This window comes from Onychostoma macrolepis, chromosome 06 (genome assembly GCF_012432095.1).
Source record: "Onychostoma macrolepis isolate SWU-2019 chromosome 06, ASM1243209v1, whole genome shotgun sequence".
Lineage (NCBI taxonomy): Eukaryota > Metazoa > Chordata > Actinopteri > Cypriniformes > Cyprinidae > Onychostoma > Onychostoma macrolepis.
Genome location: NC_081160.1, coordinates 7533478 through 7555941, shown reverse-complemented (window position 1 = coordinate 7555941; position 22464 = coordinate 7533478). Strand labels below are relative to the sequence as shown.

At 35.1% G+C, this 22464-nt stretch overlaps 3 protein-coding genes across 3 annotated transcripts; 1 reads left to right on the top strand and 2 right to left on the bottom strand.

Moving 5' to 3' along the window:
• Window positions 1–197: 197 nt before the first annotated feature.
• LOC131542263 (cytochrome P450 20A1) lies at window positions 198–5845 on the bottom strand. The gene is made up of 13 exons (XM_058778773.1): window positions 5602–5845; window positions 5266–5315; window positions 5008–5174; window positions 4578–4723; window positions 4156–4323; window positions 3989–4067; window positions 3791–3906; window positions 3619–3673; window positions 2782–2902; window positions 2280–2391; window positions 1989–2053; window positions 1802–1891; window positions 198–544 (listed from the first exon to the last, which is right to left on the bottom strand). The coding sequence occupies exons 1-13, from the start codon at window positions 5671–5673 to the stop codon at window positions 394–396; spliced, it is 1392 nt and encodes a 463-aa protein (XP_058634756.1). The 5' UTR covers window positions 5674–5845; the 3' UTR covers window positions 198–393.
• A 372-nt stretch (window positions 5846–6217) lies between these two features.
• On the top strand, window positions 6218–14061 carry zp2l2 (zona pellucida glycoprotein 2, like 2). Its single transcript, XM_058778770.1, has 9 exons — window positions 6218–6564; window positions 7451–7641; window positions 7755–7852; window positions 7939–8096; window positions 10122–10311; window positions 10452–10596; window positions 10672–10750; window positions 13715–13828; window positions 13915–14061. The coding sequence occupies exons 1-9, from the start codon at window positions 6255–6257 to the stop codon at window positions 14037–14039; spliced, it is 1410 nt and encodes a 469-aa protein (XP_058634753.1). The 5' UTR covers window positions 6218–6254; the 3' UTR covers window positions 14040–14061.
• Window positions 14062–14105: 44 nt separating this feature from the next.
• tmem237b (transmembrane protein 237b) lies at window positions 14106–22008 on the bottom strand. Its single transcript, XM_058778774.1, has 14 exons — window positions 21846–22008; window positions 21638–21688; window positions 20496–20527; window positions 20371–20384; window positions 20115–20186; window positions 18607–18732; window positions 18395–18488; window positions 18086–18246; window positions 17774–17900; window positions 15121–15312; window positions 14914–14987; window positions 14726–14822; window positions 14525–14646; window positions 14106–14292 (listed from the first exon to the last, which is right to left on the bottom strand). Exons 1-14 carry the CDS (start codon window positions 21861–21863, stop codon window positions 14228–14230), a joined length of 1245 nt encoding a protein of 414 aa, XP_058634757.1. The 5' UTR covers window positions 21864–22008; the 3' UTR covers window positions 14106–14227.
• Window positions 22009–22464: the final 456 nt, after the last annotated feature.

The following is a 22464-nucleotide window of genomic DNA, read 5'->3' as shown; positions in this document are numbered from 1 at the left end:
CTCCTCCCCTATATGTTTCTATTTGTCACTCTTTCTGTCCTCTTTTCAGTATCCCTATAATGCTCTATACAACAGAATGGTTTCATTATTTGGCCAAGATGGATGGATGGATAGATAGATAGATAGATGCACACTTCTTCATCACACTCTTTTATTAGTATAATAAGATTGCAGTTAAAAGATTGCGATTCAACATTAATTATTGTTTATGGAATGTCTGTGATATTCAAAGGGAATGAAGGTCTAAAAACAATGACATATAGTTTTAATAACCTGAAGCATTTCTAAATGACATTTCTTTTATCTTATCAATTGCTGCCCCACACAATATTGAGCCAATGACCATGCTTAATTTCCCAAGAGGCTAATTCAGGGACATGAGCTATGAGTGCTTCAGTTCCTCTTGCTGACTGTGATCCAGGTGTCATCTTTGGGTGTGGTCACCAGCTCATACCTGGCCTCAACCACCTGCCCTTCCACTTTGTGCAGTCTCAACCTGCGCACCAGCGTGCTGAGCAGCACTGCGGCCACAGTATATGCAAATCTAAAGAGAGGAAGAGAAGGATGGAGCGAGAAGATTTGTGAAATTATGTGACATTAAATGTTTCTTAAAAGAATAGTTTACCCAATAATGAAAACTCTAGTCATTATTTACTATATAAAATCTTTTTATTTGACAAAACAGTAATAGTAAAAAAGGTATTCCTATATGTTTATAGTAGTGGTTCTCAACCAGGGGCCACAGTCCACTAGGGGGCCTCAGCATACTTCAAAGGGGCTGTATGGCGGCAAACAATGATTTCAATTAAGACAAACACAATCTGTAAAATAAGCAATAACAGAGATAGGAAATAAAGCTAATATTTCTTATTTTAATTCATTCCCTTATCAACTATCCTTTTTAGGTTTCCATGGTCTTGGAAAACCTGGATAATGTAAAGTGAAAATTAAAATAAATCTTAAATTATTGAAATTTCTATACTGATTATACATTTATGTATAATAATTGATTAAAAGTAATTAAACTTTTCATAATCACAAACGATTGAAAAAGTCATGTAAATTAATTGCTCATTAAGAGTGTGAACCTTAGAAAACATTGAGTTTTTCAACATCTAGAATCATGGAATTTAATCATTTTAATTGTAATTATTTAGAATTATTTCATTATTTTAATATATAGGCAATACTAGTTTGTGTAAATTATGAGTTTGAAAACAAGCAGCTTTCTCATTACACCAGAAATATCTTCACCTACACAAGGGTCTATAAATATCGACAAAGTCCCTAACAATGAAAAGAAAGGTCACTCGGCAGACATATTTGCAACACCTCCAGCCAGTTATTTTGGGCATCGAAGGCCAACTCCCATCTACTTAAACGGAGAAAAATCTGACATTAACTGTCCCATAAATGTTGCATCTTTCTAAGGTTAGCGGTTTCTATCATTATTTACAAAGCAAGACTTATTTTGCCATAATGCATGTTACACTTTCTCTCAAAAAGCCCCATAAAAGTAGTTCATATGCTCAACCTTTTTTTTAATTCCACGACCCTCATCGTCCACGATAATATTAAAAGCTAAGGTGGTTCACTCAAATTTTGGAGCCTGACGGACCCCGTTCCCATTCACTTTTGCTGTATGAAGTAAAGCAGCATGAACATTCTGCTAAACATCTCCTTTTGTGTTCCACAGAAAAAAAGAAATTCATACAGGCTTGGAAGGACACGAGAATGAGTACATGATAAACTTTGTTATGGTTATTTATTAAAGATAATATCTGAATTTCTATCCTTGTACCTTAGCTCAGGGCAGGCCTGGCTCCCTGAAAACCCAAGCAGAGAGAAGCTCTTCATTACTGACTCATCAGCAAATCTGTCAGGATTAAATCTGTCAAAGAAGACAAACCAATCAGAATACCAGCAAACCATGAACCTTACACAACCTTTACATAACATTTACATAAAATGAACATGCACAAACACACCTGTATGGAAGCGACCAAGTATCTGCATCTTGAAGGACGACACCCAGGGCATAGATAACCAATGTCTACAAACATATAACCAGTATTATTTTTAACATTATAGGCAAGTCACAGCACTCTCCATACTGACTAGACTAGATATAATTAGAAGTATATGAAAGCATAATTTGCAAAAAAAAAAAACATGCAAGTGGCTAAGGATATTGTAGATGTCTGTGAATGACTGAATGAAACCTTCAAAGCTTTTTAAGTCTTTGTGTGGGCCTAGTAATGAAAAAGATTAGTTCTTACTTCTTTGGGAATGACATGTTGGTCCACCTTCCCCTCCACCTCCTGTAATCTGGCAGCCATGGGCGTCAGTTTGGCTGTGCGGACAGTTTCATTCAGCACCTGCTGACAGTATCTGGGGGAAAACGTGAACAGGAATGATGATTTCCAGACAAAGTGATGGCCATGTGGAATAAAGTTTAACTCAAGGTATTATATTGAAATCACAGAATTGCCACACATATGCCCTCTGGTGGCCAGAATATACAGAGAAAAGAAAAACCCAGGAGCATATACAAATAAAAAACGACCATATTGTAAATACCATATCTCTGGATAAAAACAGCTCTTTTTTGTTACACAGCTTTAAAATGTTACTACTATACTAGAAGTACTATTCATTTCTTCATGGTTAAACCTTTTTCACATAGGGGTCGCTTGATTTAGCATCTTGTAAATCAATAAATGTGAATACCATATGGATAATATTATCAGAATCATATCAGAAGCTATGACTGTTGCTCACCTAAGTTGTGGAATCTTCTCCAAGGTAACAGGCTCCTCTCCAAGCACTTCAACAAGCTCATGATAGAGCCGTTCCTGCACTGCTTCTGAGACTGATAGGAAGTGAACTGCCCAGATGCACACTGGGAAATAATACAGACGAGAACAGGCATAAATTTTATGTATAAGAATAACAGAAATACAGACATGAAGGTAAAACAAAAGCTACACAGTGTTATTATCATTAGCTAAAACTATTAAAACATTTTTTTTTGTTAATTGAATCTTAAATAAAATCAAATATAAATATTATATTAAATACATAAATTAAATTAAATTTAGAAAAGTTTAGAAAAGTTGAAGCTCTAAAGTTAATAACTGAAAAAACATTAATAAATAAATTACACCTAAATAGTAATAAACAAAACAGACTTGGGCACTAATCGAAACATATTTGCTTGGTCTTTGAAATGTTGTCAGGGGCCTTAAATATTTAAATATTTATTTTGCCATTGCTTGTTACATTCTGTATGGTTACCTAACCATTACTTATTTATTTACTTATTCTTTTTTTTATTTATATATTTATATTTATATATTGTTTCAAGCAAATTCTGTGTGTATATTGTTATATCTATAACAAGTTTAATAAAAACAGTTAAAAAAATAAATAGTAATAAACAAAACTAATAAAAATAACAAAAACACATAAATTACTAAATATTATACTAAAACTAAATTATAAATATAAAAATAAAATGTAAATGTTAAAATGTCAATAAAAACTATACTACTATACAATACTAAAATAACACTGAAGCAACACCAATCAACTAAAAAAGGAGAAAGTGAAACTTACAGTTAGCAGTGATCACACAGCCAGCTAGAGTAAAAACCATACCATCTTCCATCACCTGAGGACAAAAAAAGCAGCATTTAGTATTTAATAATTGTTTGTTTATAACTTATGCATACATTTTAGTCAGTATCTCAATTTGAAAATGAATCCTTCTGTGTTGAGATGATGTTACCTGTCGCTCTGTCAGATTGGCCTGTAGTAAATAGTTAACGAAAGATGACTGACTGGATCCTTGTCCACTCCTCTGCTTTGCCACAGACTTCAGCACTGACTCCATCTCAGCCAGAGCTGAAAATAACAAAAGCATATGATCAATTGACATTGAACAATGAGGTCAAAACTTTCAAACGCTGCTCAGCTGCCTTCTTACCGCTCTCATAATGGGTCTTTCTGCTGGAACTCTTCTCCAGGGATCCATCCAGATAACCTTTACCGATCTCCGACCAGATCTATTCAAATCCAGGTATATATGCATTTACATATAAATAATAATTTTCATAAGCATGACACTAAATATACCTAGTTAGGAATGCTCACCGCTTCATGGTTCTTACGGAACCGGATGACCTCAGCTTCATCCTGAAAGCGACTCCCCATGGCGAGCTGAGTGACAGCCTTCATAGCCAATCCAAGCAGATGAGCACAAAGAGGCGTGTGCTGTGATTTAGGATAAGATGCCCACTTATCAACCAGCTCCTCCACCAGCTAAAAAAAAGGGAGAGTAGTAAGGGAGGGATAACATGTTTAAAAATAGGGACTGTTCATTATATTCAGTATTGTTTATTATACAAACAAAAACAAATCACCTATGGTTTAATATCAAAAAGAATACAAGAACTTTAGTTTAAGGCAGATATCAATGGGTCATGCAATTTTATGCAATGAAGAGAACAACTGTTGTCGGTCCAAATGGTGAAATCCTGAACGAGGGATATATATATAAACACTCGTGAACAGACCTGAAGCAATAGAGGGAAGTTGTTCTCCAGGGTTTTATTGATAGCTCCCTCATACACTTTTTTTCTTATCATGGACTCCGTCACTCCCACTCCTGAACCTGACTGATAACCTAGCAACGACTTGAGCATTGTCTCAAAGGAATCCGCTGAGGAAAGAGTACAAATATACTTGTTAGAAAAAGCATGCATAATAGTTTTTAGCAATTTTCAGTCAAGGTAATGACGTTTATAATGTTAATTTGAATTTCTGTCTCCACAAAAACATTAAACAGCACTTAACAACTGTCTTTAACATTGAAATCTTAAGAAATGTTCTTGAGCACCAAATAAACATATTACAATGACTTCTGAAGGATCATTTTGTGACAAAATATTAACATTTAGTTTATTAAGAGGAGCTTTTTCAAAACACTTGGTGCAGGCCACTCACTCGTCCAGTTGGGGTTGATGTGTTGTCGTAGTTGGTCCACAGCACCAAGGCTGACCACTGGTCTCCGACCGAACCAGAAAGATGCCACAGACCCAAACTCATCATGAAGACCCACCAGGAACTCATGCAGGCTTCCTTTGTTCACTATATCTGGCAGATTGCCATCTCTGGAAAAGTAAAGAAAGACATTTGTTGGAGAAACTGACTAAAGGTCGAAAGGAAATAAAGAGAGGACAGTAGCTCAAACTCTTAACTTACTTCTCTTCTGTGGGGTTTAGTCCAGGCACACCAGAGGCACTTCTAGATGACTGACATTAAAATAAGAAAACGTCAGGTTAAAATACACATACTTTAAATATTAAAGTCCCTTGACAGCAAATTATAGCAGTTTTAATGGCTGACTTCTTTTACATATATCCAACATTCTATCAAGACAAAAATAAGTAAACTCAAGAGCAGTCCAGTGATGACCTTCTAAACGCAGCAGGTCAGAATTTAAACCAAACATATTTAATAGCGATTCAAACATATATTTCATATAAAACATGATCACAACAACTACAAAAAAGTGAAGATAATATTTATATTTTTCACCGGGTACAAATACAGGACGGCACCGATCAGGATAATGACAAATGTCACTGCAAATATAGCAAAATCCAGCATATTTGCTTTTCAGAAATGTTTGAGGATCGTCATAAATGTAATTAAACTGTTCACTGAACTAGTAGCTAACAATCCACGTCTACAGTGACCATCAGAGACCTGCGCCCCTGTAGATCGGTTCTCAACTACACATCCTGTAAACGAGGCTAAACCAATCAATCGCAGATAACTGTTGTTTAGGGATATTTATTTGAAGTCCAGCCTGGATATTTTTTTAAACCAACACATCTTCCATGATTGATGTGTTTTTGTTTTTGTTTTTGTTTTTTTGTTTTTTTGTTTTTTTGTATGTGTTTTTTTTTTCTTTTGTACCCACATATACCTAAAGGTTAATATAAGTATAAATCATTATTGTCCGTCATTATTAAATATATTTTTTGTGTTTATTTTAATTATAAATAGTCGTTTTGTAAAATTGTAAATGTGTGACTAAGCTTTAGTATTAACTCGTTTTTTACCATATTATGAGATTATGAGTTTGTTTATAATCAAGGGGGCGGGGCTAAAGATAATTAGGCTCGTTATGAACTCTTTAAATGTGACACACAGGAATAGCAATTTAGCGAAAGTAAACCGCAAAAATGTTAGTAATTGCAGCATTAATTGCGTTTTCGCTTAGTGTATATTTGAGCAACGCTCAGGACCCGCAGTTTCCCTGGCAGATGCCCCAATATCAGGCCGGTGGTTCACCAATCTCACCGGTTCTGGAGGAGTTTCCTCAGCAGTTTTCGCCGGAGCCGAGTCAGATGAGCTCGTCTTTCTCCGGCTCTCAGCGCTGTGTGGTGCAGCAGGATGAGCGCATCAAGTGTGGAGAGCCTGACATCTCTTCAGATGAATGTGAGGTTATCGGCTGCTGTTATGATGCGCAGGGCTGTTACTATGCCAAGGCAGGTGAGTGTGAAAAATAAATCATATTTAGTATTTTAATCTCTCCCAATAGGTATGAAAACTTTTTCTTCTTCTCTAAAAAAAAAAAAAAAAAAAAAAGTAATAGGCTACTGCAGAAATATTATTACAATATAAACTAAATTTGTTATTTTAATATATTTTGAAAATATATTTCATTTCTGTGATGGCAAAGCTGGTGGGTTTTTGTTGTTGTTGTTGTTGTTTGGTTACTTTAGCAGCCAGTCTTCAGTATGACATGATCCTTCAGAAATCATTCTAATATGCTGATTTGGTGCTCAATTAACATTTCTTGTTATTATCAATGTTGAAAACGGTTGCTGCTTAATATTTTGTGGGAACTGTGATGTACTACTATTCAAGCTTGGAGTAAGTATATTTGTATATAAAGAAAAGAATGCATCGTGGTTTCCACAAAAATTATTTTCAATATTAATAATAAGAACCGTTATTAATTGACCACCAATAATATTTGATTATAATTGCACCAAATCAGTATATTAGAATGATTTCTGAAGGATCATGTGACGCTGAAGACTGTTTTACTGTTTTATTGCATTTTTGATCAAATAAATGCAGCACTGATGTGCATCTTTCAGAAGATTTCTTTCAAAAACTTTTAGGAATCCCAGTTATTCCAAACTAGTGTATTTCCACCATCTACATTGATTTAATCATGGTTATGAGTTGTCATCCATGGATTTTCTGCTGATTACTATAGGTTTACTCCCAAGTACCACAGTAAAACATTATTTACTGTGCAGTAAATAAATAAAAACATTTAAGCACTTCAACTTTATAATGCTTCCATTATTGTGTGCAAAACATAACATTACATTGAAGTAGGTTTTTTTTCGCCTGTTTGTTCCAGTCACTCTGCAGTGCACGAGAGATGGGCAGTTTGTATTGGTGGTTGCTCGAGATGCCACCATGCCACACCTCAGTTTAGACTCCATCCACATGCTGGAGAATGACCCCAGTGACCACTGCGCTCCGGTCGGCAGCACTGCCAGCTTTGCCATCTATCAGTTTACTGTCAGCTCCTGTGGCACCAGAATGAAGGTGGGTATGAAAGGTGAATGTTATTAATCATGGGGGAGAAAGCACATGAAATTGTTGCCACGCTGTTTTAGTTTACCCTATGTTCACTATTTGTCCTCCATTATATCCTTCAGGAAGAAAACGGTTTTGTTATTTATGAGAACATGATGTCATCTGCATATGAAGTGGGCCTTGGACCTCGAGGATCAATTATGAGAGACAGTTCTTATGAGTGAGGAGGCTCGTCTGTTTTTATGTTGTCGTTTTTGGTAACAATCAGTGGAAGGGGGCCCAGTATTTCCTGTCTGTGTCTTGAAGGCTGAAGTTCCAGTGCATGTATTCGGGATCAGCCGTTGAGGCTCTGGTGGTGGAGGTGAATACGGTTCCTCCTCCTCCCCCTGTCTCGCAGCACGGCCCGCTCAGAGTGGAGCTCCGGCTCGCCAATGGACAGTGCAGCACTAAAGGATGCTCTGATGGTGAGCAGAATTCAGAAATTAAATTTCACAGCATAACCAATAAGAGTCATGTTGTTGTTTTTAAATGTGGCTTACCTTGTAAACTGGGTGAGTGTTATTTCATTTAAGCACATGTTTTGCCAAGTCATCCTGAAATGTTCCTGGTCAAACAAGTACAAGTTCCAAAAAAAATCTAGAAATATTAGATTTCTGAGTGTTCTTCAGGACACAAAACGTTACAGATATTTGTTCAAGAAATTAGAGCAATCCGTACAGTGCACTAATTTGTGTGTGATTGCAATCCACACACCACACACACACCCCCACACAACAGTAGTAGCAAAACAAACAGTCAGATATTGCACGGTGAGCAGAAATTGCTGCATGATATTGCACACTGTAAAAGCGAGGTAAGTGCAGCAGAATATACGCACAACACAAGCTGAATAATATACGATGTAAACTTCTACTAATAGACGCACCCAGAGGTATACAGAGGGTGTTGTTAATCTATGTCGGTTGAGATATAAAATGCCCCATCAGATTGGTGCATTTCTCATTTATTGTGTGTGTGTATGCTGACGGTGTTCAGCTCCCGTATAGCACTGGGGTAAAAGCTGGGGCTTGTACCATGATGGTAGATGAACAAATTCAGATTTACAGGATTAGTTTCGAGTTGACAAAACCAAACCACTCCATTCCGACTTTGTTGGTACCATGATCATCAACTTTGTCAACTCAGGCCTTGATCCTGAGTTTGTGGAGCACGTGCACATGAATGTGACATCACTGGTGAACAGCCAGTAACGAGCCTAGGTTAAAGGTTTTGCTAAAGGTTAAGAGCTTGAAGAATATGATGAATTTAAATGCATTTACAATGAAAAAAGTACTTGTTCATGAAAGAGGACAAATAAAAGTTATCTTGCTTTATCAGTGCAGTCACAAGTGAAACTTGTTAAATTAGTTTATATAGTTGGAAATATACAGCGATAGAGACTCAAACATTTAAGGTCATGTAGTCATTTTTAAAGCATTATCTATTCTTTAATTCTACAACTTATTTATATTACATACGATCTGTATATACAGTATTAACATTAATTTAAAATAAATGATTTGATAACTGTTAAACTAAAATTGCCTTTTTTTTTTTTAAAAAAAATATAAATCATATAATTAAATGAATCTCATAAAAACTTAGTAAGTATCATTAAAACCAGTCCAATTTTTTTTTTTTTTTTTAGTTCTAGTGACCTTTAATTTGGAGCCAGATAAACTGAGGGAGTGACTTTTTGTGTGTATGTCAGATATTTGTCACTTTGCTCACATCTGATTGGTCCAATTTCAGTTTGAGATCTCTAACTCCGAACATAACCTGCCCCGGAGCAGGTTAGCTGTGGAGTGTATGTTACTATGGCAATGAACGCAGCTAAAAGCCAAGCCACTTACATGGTACTTATAACCCAGGATTGGTATAAACTAAACTGAAACTTACCTGGCTAGCCAGCTAATCCGGCTTCATGGTACAGGCCCCAGTCTGTTGGTTCTTGATTTAATGGACCTAAACGTTTACCAGAGGGCAGCAATTCAAACAAATGTCCAGGATGGAAGGGGTCCTTTAAAATATAAAGACACTGTATAAAAGTAACAGTAATGTCTAAATACACTATCATTCAAAAGTATGAGGTTGGTAAGATTTGTTTTTGAAAGAAGTCTTTTATGCACACCTAGGCTGCGTTCATTTAATTAAAAAAATGCAGTAGAAACCGTAATATTACAATTTAAAATAACTTATTTCTGTTTTAATGTATTAAAATATAATTTATTCCTGTGACGTCAAAGCTACAATTTCAGTCTTCATTGTCACATGGTCCTTTTGAAATCATGTTGCTCAGGAAACATTTATTATTATTAATGTTGAAATATGAGTACTGTAAACTACCTTGAATACCATTTAATATGGAATTTGTTCATTACCAGCTCAAAGACTATCACTGTACAATGTGATTCAGTTAATTCATTCAATATTCTTTTTGTGTATTTAAGAGGATATGTACAACTCGTACTACTCTGAGGCGGACTACCCTGTTACTAAAGTGTTGAGAGAACCTGTGTATGTGGAGGTGCGGATTCTGGAGAGGACTGATCCGAACCTTGTCCTGGTCCTGGACCACTGCTGGGCTACTTCAAATCCTGAATCCCTGAGCCTGCATCAATGGGACCTTGTGATAAATGGGTAAACCTGAATTCTTTCATTCCTGCTCCACTTCGCTAATTTATCTAAGGAAACATGGGCATAACTTGACGCCAAAACCGCTGCAAATGCCTCAATTATACACTGATTTACATGTTCCATTGTCTTACTACTCTTCATAGCTGTCCATATAAAGCTGACCATCACCTGACCACAGTGCTTCCTGTTGGACAGTCAGGTCTGCAGTACACATCTCATTACAAACGCTTCGTTGTGAAGATGTTCACCTTTGTAGATCAGTCCTCGCTTGCACCTCAGCAGGAAAGGGTATGTACTGTCTTGCCCACCACATGTTCTCCTTGGCTCTCATTATCTTATTGTCCTCTGCCATGTCTTTAACAGATTTTCATTCACTGCACTACGTCTGTTTGCCACCCCTCCACCACTGAGTCGTGTGAGCCCAGCTGTGGTAACAGGACAAGTGAGTGCACCTACATAGAAGATTCTAGATGTTGTGGATGATGATGATGATAATATTAATGATAGAAAATTTACTATTACAGTATTAATAAATATATTGGTTGACGTGTTAATATTTAGTTATTTTAATAAAAACGCATAGATTTTCAGTCATTTATAATAATGTCATATTTAAGAATAAATTAAATTTCTTAATATTAATAACTGCTAAATTATTAAACATAATTATTTTAAATACTTGTCATAATGACGTTGTTCTTATTAAGAATTGTATTTGTTTATTTGGATCCCCAATTGTGCATTCTCATATTAAACCATCTATTACAGTTCAGAATTAGTCGTGCAGCTCTTTTCTGGACTAACTGTAAGTCTTTACTTGATGCACTCGACCATACCACTGGACAGTGTCTAAATAAGTAAGAACCATTATTTGCACAATTTGAGAGATGCAATACTGTGGTAAAAATCTCTTAACTGATAGACCAATTCCCATAACTATTACCATATTTTCTATCTGTTTTGACCACTTCAGCCTACTGTCTAGAATGACTCTAAGAAGTCTAATTTCCTCTACCTGTTCAATAGGCACACTCTTTACAAATTTAATTGTAGTTTAAGTTTAGAATTTGATCCAAACACAATACTTTTGGTTTTTGTCAAATTTAGAACCATCTTATTCCGTACCCACTTTACCACTAGTTGCAACTCCTCATCTAAATCAGCAGATCATTTTTCAATTGATGTTGCTGGTAGATATAATGTTGTATCATCTGCATACATAACTGCCCTTGCACGCTTTAAGACCAAAGGAAGATCATTGGTAAAAATAGAAAATAACAATGGTCCTAGACAACTTCCTTGAGGCACACCGCATTGCAACCCTTTCACTTCCGAATAACTTCCATTATAAAATACACATTGCCTCCTATTAGACAGATAACGTTTAAACCAATGCAGTTTGATAAGTAAATTTATAACATTTAAATTTTTCCAGCAATAATTTATGATCCAGTACATCAAAAGCAGAGCCAAAATCCAACAATGCTGCTCCTACTAAATTATCATCAATCTGTACTAAACAATCATCTGTTATCTGTGTTAATGCTGTTCCTGTTGAATGTCCTACTCTATATGCATGCTGAAAATCAGAGAACAAACTATTCTCCTTAAAGAAGAATTGAATTTGTTCACAAACTATCGTTTCAAACACTTTAAGAACTGGCAATAAACTTATTGGTCGACTATTGGCACCACTAAAACTCAGTGCTGCATTTTTCTGTAGAGGAATAACCTTTGCTTCTTTCCAAGCTAAAGGGAAAAATCCCTTTTTTAATACTGACATTTAAAGATGTGGCAAAGTGGTTCCACCAAACAGCTGGCTGCTAATTTTACAAGGTGACCATCCAAGTTATCCATTCCCGATGGTTTATCTATATTTATCATTGCTCATTTTTGTTCCACTTGTTGTACATTTTACTTTATTCAATTCAAAGCATTGGGCTGGCTTATCACTTGTTGTTTATTTTTTTCAATTTGCCTTTCACTTGATGTAACATTTATCAGTTAACATTTCTTCTCTAAGTTTATGAACTTTATTTATAAAAAGTCATTAAAATAATCGGCAATTTCATCTGATTTAGTTAATGAATCCCCTGTCTCAATAATAATAATGAAATAATGGGTAGGAAATCAAGTCAAACTCTTTTTTTATTATTATTAAGAATATTCCACATGTTGTTTGCCATTACTTTTTTTTTTTTCTATTAATTTGAGTTACTTGATTACACAGTTTGCAATAAACTTCCCAATCCTGCTTATTCCCAGTTCTGTTTGCTATACTCTTTGCCACATCTTTCTACCATAATGTTCTTCAATTCATTTTTTTTTTTTCATAGGTGCATGTTTATCCACCAAAGAATAAAATAATCTTTCAAAAGCTGCTAATTCATCATCAGGATTCCTTATTAAAAAAAAAATTCCTTATCCATCCTTATAAATATCAGCCCAACATATATAATATATAACATATATATATCTTTACAGAATAACTTCTGACAATTTCCTATATGATCTTTTATAAATTACTTTTTTGGTCTTCCTTTAGGTACCTTTGTTTTTCTAGTAATCACTATTATATTATGATCACTACACCCAATAGGAACAGATGCACATTTCCACAGCATTTGTATAAATATGGTCTATACAAGTAAATGTTCTCTCACCAAGACGATTTACATGAATTCTTGTTGGTTGATTAATAACTTGTTAAATTACATGCATTACATTCACCACTTTAGTCTTTAGGGGACAAACCTGAGACATCCAATTAATATTTAAATCACCCATCAAGTAAATTTCATTTTGTTACATAGTAACTTGATTGATACTGACATCATTTATAAAAATAATTCTTAATTTCATCCAATTTCCTCAAGCTAGCTTAAGGAAGCCAGAGGCCTGCTTTGATTTTTCCCATCGCTATCATTTTTGACTTTTGACAATGGATATGTGATTAATTTATCATAACGAAGATAGGCTCTCTCTCCCCTCTCTCTTGCAGCTCTCAATTCTGGCATAAGCTCTTTCCTCCTTAAACGCACATGTTCTGGGAAATCTTCATTCAAGTATATGTTTGTGCCTTTGAGGTATTTTATACCTCAATAAAATAATTTTTAACCAGTAATAAAAATGATGAGGATGATAATAATAATATTACTAAATGTAGGCTAGTTGTTGTTGTAGTTGTAAAATTATTATTATAAATATTTATTACACTGGTTGTTGTCTAAATATTTTTATTATGATTATTTAAATAAACACAAATGTAGTAGTAGTAACTTCACATTTAATAATAAATATGAATAATTAATAATAAAAAAGTTCAATTATTAATTGTAAATTGTTTATTTAAAACCATCATCGTCATAAAGAAGAAAAATAATGTGTGTGTGTCCCCATTGTTTAGGAAGGGCCATTTCAGAAGACTTGAAAGATTCTGAGGAAAACGTTGTAGTTTCAAGTGGGGAGGTCATATTTGCATCCCATTTGCCAGTTTCTGAAAATCTAGCAGATGAAGAAGGTATGAAAGCAAGGTTTTGTTTTTTTTTCCCTCAAATATTCAACCCATGCAAAATAGTCTCAACCTGGATATGTATGCTCTTCTAGTCCCACAGATATTGGATTATGGATTATGGGCAGCAGGAGCTCTCACTGTGTTTGGTGTCTGTGGGCTTTTGGTGGCTGTTTTAATTCAGCGGTCCAAACCTCGCCCTCAGCCTGCTCCAGTGTGACATTAATAAAATGGTAAAAGAATGTGGGCTCTTGTGAAATCCCTTTTATATCAATCAGACAAAAAATGGCTTATTTAAAAATTTTATTGCTGAGACCTTACAATAGGCAAATGTTTGACATTTCTAATATATACAATGAAAAATCAACCATGTATCAAAATATAGTAGAAAAAATGCCTTCAGGTGCCTTATGCAGTGATGTTTCCCTTCTCTTCTGCTTTTGGACATTCCATTTCCATTGACATTAAAAACTCTACAGAAGGGAAAAAACATGCATGTAATATATAATATTCATGCAAGTTTAATTTCTAACTTTAAAATTTCAGTTTTAAACACCAGGATATGTTCAGAATGAATACTGTATGTACCTACAAATTTTTTTTTTTTTTTTTTATTATTTTACAAAATGTGCAATCTATTCAGTATACTAGCATTCAAACCACTGGGTGAGATGTTGGTACATAAGAACATCCAGTAGCGTTTACCTTCTGTGTGGTCGACATGTGGACTTATTGACATCAGAACCCAAGCCAGCCCGACCAGCAAAGTGACCACCAGGTTTACTATGATCCAGGGGTAAAGGATGCTGCGCTCTGAGCCCGACTGCCTGAGAGGAGACACAACAACCGCTCCGCTCTTATTACTGTACAGCATTTACCCAGCATGCTGTAATGAGAGGGTCTTACCAGAGTGTCACATTATAGCTGGAGTACTGATTATAGAGATTGATACGATCACTCGTCATCTGCTGGCTTAATGATAAAACAAGCGCAGAAAAGTACACTGAAAAAGAAAAGGTGTACATTGCTGTTTTCATATATAGCTTCTGTATGAGCACATAAATCAATTTTTTTGACAGAAATGTGAAACTCACAGAAGGAAGCAAGCGCCACAGGACTGAGGGTCAGTAAACTCTTCATCGCCGTAGCTGTTTTGGCAAGATTCAACCTGTTTGGAGAGAGATCAAAGTAGTTAGTTTAATCTCAATGCCTCAGGCATCTACAAATTTTTATGGCAACAGTGTACTGGACTTTTGTTTGTGTAAGTTCATGTGAAATGGCATTCTGGTTTGGTGATTCACCTGTCGAAGGCAGAGACGGTGCTGAGGGCCAGCAGCAGGTAGAGCAGGGACTGTGCGGGGTAGGCCAGGGTATTATACTGCTGGAGTAGGTTGGAAAGAGTGCTCATCTGTTCCCCAGCCAAGACATAGACCACAATGATATTCCACACAGCATAACCAGCCAGGAAGCCATGAGAAAACAGGCCAATCACCCTGTGCAGCATCAACAATCAAGGTTTAGAAAACAGTCTTTAATCTTTGTGTTTATTGGTATTTAATAGGTTGGGAAATACTAACCGCTGACTATTAAATATCAACTTCTTCAGCTATCACATTATGAGGTAAATAAGGAAAATTTTACAAGCTTTAACACTCCTCTTGATTTATGTGGTTTTTTTTAAGTCCTTTTATTTTCCACCAAAAACTAAAACATGTGACATGAGTCTCGAATAGAGATAGAATCAGCCTTTGAACAAGCACAACATCACAAATCTAAAGTTTAGCCTTTAAATTTTGTTTAAAGCCTTTTAGGTTCAGCTTCTTTAGACTACAATAGGTTAGAATATATACAACAGTGCTGGATATGTCATTAAAATGCACGTGTATACTAACAAATAGGGCTGGGCGAGTTGGCAAAAAATTTAAATCTTTTTTTTTTTTTTTCAGAACGTTTGACCGATTCTTGATTTTTTTTTTTTACGATTTTTAACTAGTCAGGTTGAAAATGTAATGACAACATGATTCAGTCAAGTAACTTTTTCTTTATTAACCCTCTAGTTAAAGAAAATTCTATTCCAAGTGCAGCGCACATTTACTGTAGTTGTCAACATGATGTAAATGTTAAACAAATCACTTGTTAAATATCTTTGCAGAAAAGATGCTATATATTGTACATACTTGTCTTATACATGTGTTCAGAAATAATACGAGGAAAATGCTTTTAAAAAATCTTAAAAGTCAAGGTAATTCAAATTCAAAATGACTGAAGGTATAACACTAGTGGACTATTATTAACTATAAATGTTCTGTAAAAACAACAGCAACTTTCAGGCTGTCACCATGATGCAAACATGAAATATCAGACATTCAATAGTAGTTCTTTACAGGTTTTTTTATTCGATTGCGCTGCTTTTCCATTGTTTTTCCTGTGTCAACATGGATGCGTTTGACTGTTGCGCTCACAACTCATGAAACGCCATTCTAAAAACACTGCGCTCAAGTTAAAAGTTCACTCCCATCTTCTTGCATGTTTTACCTATTCCACTGCCATAGTCACATCTTTGTCAACACAAAAGCACATTCTGTGTGAATGGCGCTTAGCGCTATATTTATGGTAATCAATACCATAATATATATTTATACCATGCGGTTGGATCGTTCTTTTCTCTTTACTCTTATCACCGGCATATTGTCAAAGTGTCTAATTCTAACATTTGGTAATATTTCTATTCAAAATCGCAATTCCTCGTTTCTAAAAAAATAAAATCGTGGCAAAACATTAAATTCGAATAAATCGATAAAATCGGGAAAATCGCCCAACCCTACTAACAAAATAACGTAATTAAGTTTTAAAGAATCTTTAATATTGCTTCCACCCCATGCCACATTCCATTATCATTGTTCTCATACATACTCAATAAAAAATCTGATCTAATCTTTTTCAGTCAAAAAGGTAAATTGTGCATAAAATTTAATCAAATGCATTTTAAAGGGGTCATGGACTGTGAAATCAAAATACCCTTCTTCTTTTGACATATAAGAGGTCATTGTACTATTGAGGAATGTGCCACTTTATGATGTAATAGTGTGAATAAGCACCGCCTCTGCAGAAGAAGATCAACACCTGCTTCTACAGCGCTGCCTGTTTAGCCCCGCCCACCGATTCATGCATGTAGTGTTTACGAGAGAGGCAAACCCAGGTCTACGCAAAAAACAAATAATAAAGATGCTCCGAATACAACAAGATGCTTTGCAGTGCCAAGGTGGGAAAAAACAGTCTTTGCATTACCTTTCTTCTGATCCCAACTTTAGGAAAGAGTGAATGATCTTTATTTTTAATGAAATTCCAGATCGCGTTAGTAAGAACTTGGTCCTTTGTTCACTTCATTTTACCACAGATTCATTTACCAACAAAGCACAATTCGACGCAGGATTTTCAGAAAGAATGAAACAAAAAGACAACGCTGTGCCGACTATACTGGATCCGACAGTAATGTTGCAACACACAAGAGTGAGAAACTGTTTTCATTATGTGATCACTATATTGCTTTGAATTTTATTACAGATCATTTGATATGTACTGAGTATTTATGTGTTTTTGACCTAAATGACAGCAGCGTCCATCTGTGAAGGATGTAGGCTGTCAAATATACACAACTGTTAGCCAATCATAGCAGTGGGCATTTACTTCCGAGTCTACAATCCGCCACGCTTATTCAAACAGAGCGTTCTGATGAGGGGGCTCAAAAAACAGGACAGAAAATAGCCTACTACTTCTAAATTATGATGCTTTTTGATGTAAAAAGCTTGATAACATTACAAGTGGACCTCAGAGAACAGTACAAAATAATAAAAAAAAGTCAGTTCATGACCCCTTTAAGTTGAAGTCTAAAGCAACCGCACAGATCTGAACAAATTGGAAAATAAAGTGTCAGTTAAAACCAGATGTTGAAACCTGAAGCCGCTGTGCAGTCTCAAGGAGACATCTCTAGTGGTCCACACTGAGCGGCTGTCCATAAAGCTCTGCTCCATCTGGCCACTGGCCTTCCACTGGTCCACTCGCTCAGCTGCTTGAAAACGGCCTGCCACCAAAGATACATGGTCACTCAACCTTCATTTCATGATGTAAAGAGTACCTTGCATACAAACAACTTCACCTTAGAAATACTGAAATGTTTAGATGTCAAAATTTGCAATGTATGAACAAGCAAACAGTCTTAAGCAAACACCTGCACACCATATACACATTATTCTGCTTGAAACTTACGGCTCCTCTCCACAAAAACCTTCCCCACAGACTGGCTCTGCCCTTGGGGAGCGGAGAACAAGGAATGCTGGGGGACAGGCACCTGGGGGTCTGTGATGATATCATCATCCTCTATGTCCAATTCGTTGTTGGACTGTGTTTCTGTTACTTTAGGTTTCACTCTGGAGAAAGAAAGAAATAGAAAGTGTTAGCTAAATGACAAATTAAATACAATAGAGCTTTCATAGAAACAACACATCAGTGGTGCATTAAAAATACCTGGAACCTTTCAATAACCTGTTTAAGGTAAAAAACAAAAAAGAGACTTACTTCCTCTTTTTTGGTTTGCGCGTCACCTCTTCTTCTACATTCTGATCCACCATATCTCCATTTGACACCAGGTCTGTCTGATCTCCCTCCACATCTGACCAGTAAGAGCAAATCAGCATTATTTCTGGGGTGTCTATGTTAATAAAATGCCACCTCTACAGGTATCAGATGAGTTGTAGTGAACAGGACATGGTTTTGAACAGTGTTTCTACCAATTGCTTGTGCTTTCTTCTTCTTTTTCCTCCTTTGTGGCAGATTGTCCACAGGTTCTGGGGTCAAAGGTTCCTGACACTCAGACTGTCTGCGACTAGTAAGCCCTCCCATTTCCATTCCACCATCTACAAAGATCAAGGGTGAAAAAAACTCATCACATGCACACCATGCTTCTACAGGTGATACCAAGCAGTTAACTTTGTCTGGTTGCAAGGTCTAGTAACCAGACTCTGCTGGAAGATGTTGTCACTAGTGCTGTCAAACAATTAATCATGATTAATCACATAAATTATATAAATATACACATGTAAATATTTTCAAAATATATACTGTATGTATGTGTATTTATATATACATAATAAATATACACAGTACACACATATATTACACAAAATCTTTTATTTTGGATGTGATTAATCACGATTAATCGTTCGACAGCACTATTAAAGACCCAATAGCTTAGAAGCACTTTTGCACCAACATGCCAAAATGGGAACCTGCCAATGAATAGCAGTTTAAAGATAAAATATAATATTTTTAATAATTATGAAGCACAAATCAATGAAATAGTAAAAATCTAAAAGACTAAATACAAAAATATCAAACCATTTGCCTTCAAACCATATTATATTTGTTCATAAACAAATGTATTATCTGTTTCGCAACAGTTATAGCACAATTTACAAAAAATATGGTTTGAAGGATATGACAAAAACATCCTAATTTATGATAGTTTTAAAATGGTGTTTGAAAAATATAGTTGACTAAAACCATAAAAAGTAGTTTAATTTGAAGTATTGAAATAATAAAATAAAATGAACTCAAATTTTTAACTAAAAAGTCATATAAAAACTAATTAAAATGACAAAAACAAACAAAAAGTTCCCCAGTAAAATTATTACAATTGTAAGTAAAATTATTATTTAAATAAAATCTAATTCAAAATATTAACAAAAACTATAATGATATATCAATGAAACTAAAATAACACTGGTTTAAAACAAGTCATTGGACTTTTGACCTTATAGTTTCTGAGATTTAGCCCTTATGACAACTAGCCCCACTCTCTCCTATCATGTGTGTTGCTTATATGTGACCCTGGAGCACAAAACCAGTCTTAAGTCGCTGGGGTATATTTATAGCAGTAGCCAAAAATACATTGTATGGGCCAAAATGATTGATTTTTCTTTTATGCCAAAAGTCATTAGGACGTTAAGTAAAGATCATGTTCCATGAAGATATTTTGTAAATTTCCTACTGTAAATATATCCAAACTTAATTTCTGATTACTAATATGCATTGCAAAGAACTTCATGTGGACAACTTTATAGGCAATTTTCTCAGTATTTAGATTTTTTTGCACCCTCAAATTCCAGATATTCAAATAGTTGTATCTTGGCCAAATATTGTCCTAACATAACAAACCATGCATCAATGGAAAGCTGATAAATCTCAATTTTCTTATGACTAGTTTTGTGGTCCAGGGTCACATATCTCCTAAACTCACCATCAGGTTCATCCACACTCTCCACATCCCTCTTGGCCTTCTTTTTCCTACTCTTTGGAGCAGGAATCTCCTCTTTGAAGGACAACAGAAGAGCTTCATTATATAATCTAATGTTAACTGACCAATATTGTTATATTGAAATCAATATAACAGACACATCTTAAAATTTTAAACATTATTACCTACTCAAATACATAATAAGACTGGACCAAGAGATCTCAAATGTGAAAAAAAATTTAAAAGAGAAAACACTCACCTGCTATGTCCTGACTGTGTGTTTGAAGGTATAATGAAGAAAGAGGAAGGATAAGAAGAGCATATGATTTCCCTGTATAAAACAATTACAATTTAAACAACATCTGATCTGCTAGGTGATCTTACCTTGGCATAGATGGCAGTGCTCGTAGTCCCCGCTAAAATGTCAAATAGTAATATAAGATTAGCAATAAACAGTTCCAATGAAACTCAAACATTATATGCTGAACCTGTTGAGGGCTCTACATTTGGATATTGTGTCTAACAAAGCTTACCGTTGGCTTTTTCGCCATTCCACTCAAGAGTACAGGGGGAACACAAGGGACATGTACAAACAAACATCTCTGAGCACTTAAAGCAAGGATTAATGCGAGTCTAAATCTGAGACGAGCATCTGCCAAGCAGCAGGATTATGTAAAGGAGGAGCTACTCAGAAGTCACCATCAAATACTGTTACTCAACCTTCTGACATAAACACACCACCACCACCACTTACTTCCTTATGTATTTATTTATTTGAACAGTATTTTGAACAAATAAATGCAGCCTTGGTGAGTATTCAGTTCAGGATTCTTTGATGAATAGAAAGTTGAAAAGGACAGCATTTATTTGAAATAGAAACATTTTTGTAAAAAACAATTTATAATGCTTTTACTGTCACTTTTGATCGACTTGAAGCATCGCATTTATGAAAATTTAAATGAGAATTATGCTTAAATGTAATGAAAATAATGTAAGAATACCTTAAAAAACAAAAACAAATTTAGTAGCCCCCAAATTAGGATTAATTTCCTTATGATTTAGGGATCAAATATGATCTAGGCAATTCTCAACCATTGTTGTGAGATGTACCCTTTTACCGATAAATAAAGTAGATTTATCTTCTGAGATTTATTCTAATGTGTATCTAAATGTACATGTTCACCCTAGTACTGACTGTATTTATGATTGCATTAATATGGCATTGCTTCAATCCAGACTATATATATTCTATAGTCTTTGGTTTAAAGCATAATGTAAGAGGGTTAAACAGATTGCAATGGATAAACCCAGAAAGCCTAGCCCTCAACATTTACAAACCTACAGGGGGAGCAAAAGCATCTCACTCTCAGAGAGTTGTTTACCTTTATGACTACTGTTGTGCGTGTCAAAGTGTAGCTTGTACTCAGTAAAATTAAAAAGAAATGAAAAGGCTTATCAACAACAGCTCAAAGGCATAACAAGAAGAAACAAACACACAGGATATGTCATGAATATCCCAGACTTACCCTCTGTCCCTGAGGAATGGGAGGGAGATCTCTTCTCCTCGTGCTGGGAACCTACGTACAATCGTATAATATAATAATAATAATTAAACAACAGCTCTGAACATGCACACTAAAGGATGAAGTAGATTAATTCGCGGCTGTCAGTAACTGCTTGCCAACAAACAAACTGTACACAACACGATGCTTCTCATTTAAGCACGTAACAAACCTTTCCTTCCGTATCCATTCTTTGGAGTTGAATAATAAAAGCTTTGTCGAGTTAATTACTGAGTTAATACATTTTTATCTTTGTATTTTCATGTCGTTTGTGGTCTGAGATTTTGTTTTGCACGTTGTCTATTGTTGATGTTGGAGACGGGTGGGCGTGTCTAACTTCCTTGACGTACTGTACGTACTAGAGGCGCGCAGGAATTCAGAACGTAATTATACGTACAAAAGGGCAAGTCAGATGGCTGGAAATCATACTACAATGTGTGCACAAAAGACAGATTACACCTACGTTTTAAAATAATTGTTTTTCTAGAAAGACTATATGATCCTATTCTTTTTATGTACAATTATTTTTGGAGAAAGTCTCAAGATTAGGAAAATATGCATGTCGAATACACAAATTTAAAAAAATAAATAAAAAGACGTTTGCTAAATATTTATTACTGAATTTATGACTGAAATGAGTAAAACGTTCAGTTATTTAAAAAAAAAAACCATATAATGTACATTTAAAAAAAAAACAGTCATTAATTTTAATGCTAGTGGTGTTACCTTAATATAGAAGCACCTGTTTTTATGAATAGACTTTAATGGAAAACCTTAAAAGGGCATGTGCA

Coding starts and splice junctions, on each gene's coding strand:
- LOC131542263 (XM_058778773.1), bottom strand. CDS start 5,673: ATGCTGGATTTTGCTATATTTGCAGTGACATTTGTCATTATCCTGATC. Junction 4,324..4,577: donor ACTTCCCTCTATTGCTTCAG/GTCTGTTCACGA, acceptor CCTTTTTTTTAG/CTGGTGGAGGAGCTGGTTGA. Junction 2,903..3,618: donor CTGTGTGATCACTGCTAACT/GTAAGTTTCACT, acceptor ATTATTTCCCAG/TGTGCATCTGGGCAGTTCAC.
- zp2l2 (XM_058778770.1), top strand. CDS start 6,255: ATGTTAGTAATTGCAGCATTAATTGCGTTTTCGCTTAGTGTATATTTG. Junction 10,751..13,714: donor CAGCTGTGGTAACAGGACAA/GTGAGTGCACCT, acceptor CCCATTGTTTAG/GAAGGGCCATTTCAGAAGAC. Junction 13,829..13,914: donor AAATCTAGCAGATGAAGAAG/GTATGAAAGCAA, acceptor ATGCTCTTCTAG/TCCCACAGATATTGGATTAT.
- tmem237b (XM_058778774.1), bottom strand. Junction 15,313..17,773: donor AGACTGCACAGCGGCTTCAG/GTTTCAACATCT, acceptor GATGCTGCACAG/GGTGATTGGCCTGTTTTCTC. Junction 14,647..14,725: donor AGCTATAATGTGACACTCTG/GTAAGACCCTCT, acceptor GTCTCCTCTCAG/GCAGTCGGGCTCAGAGCGCA.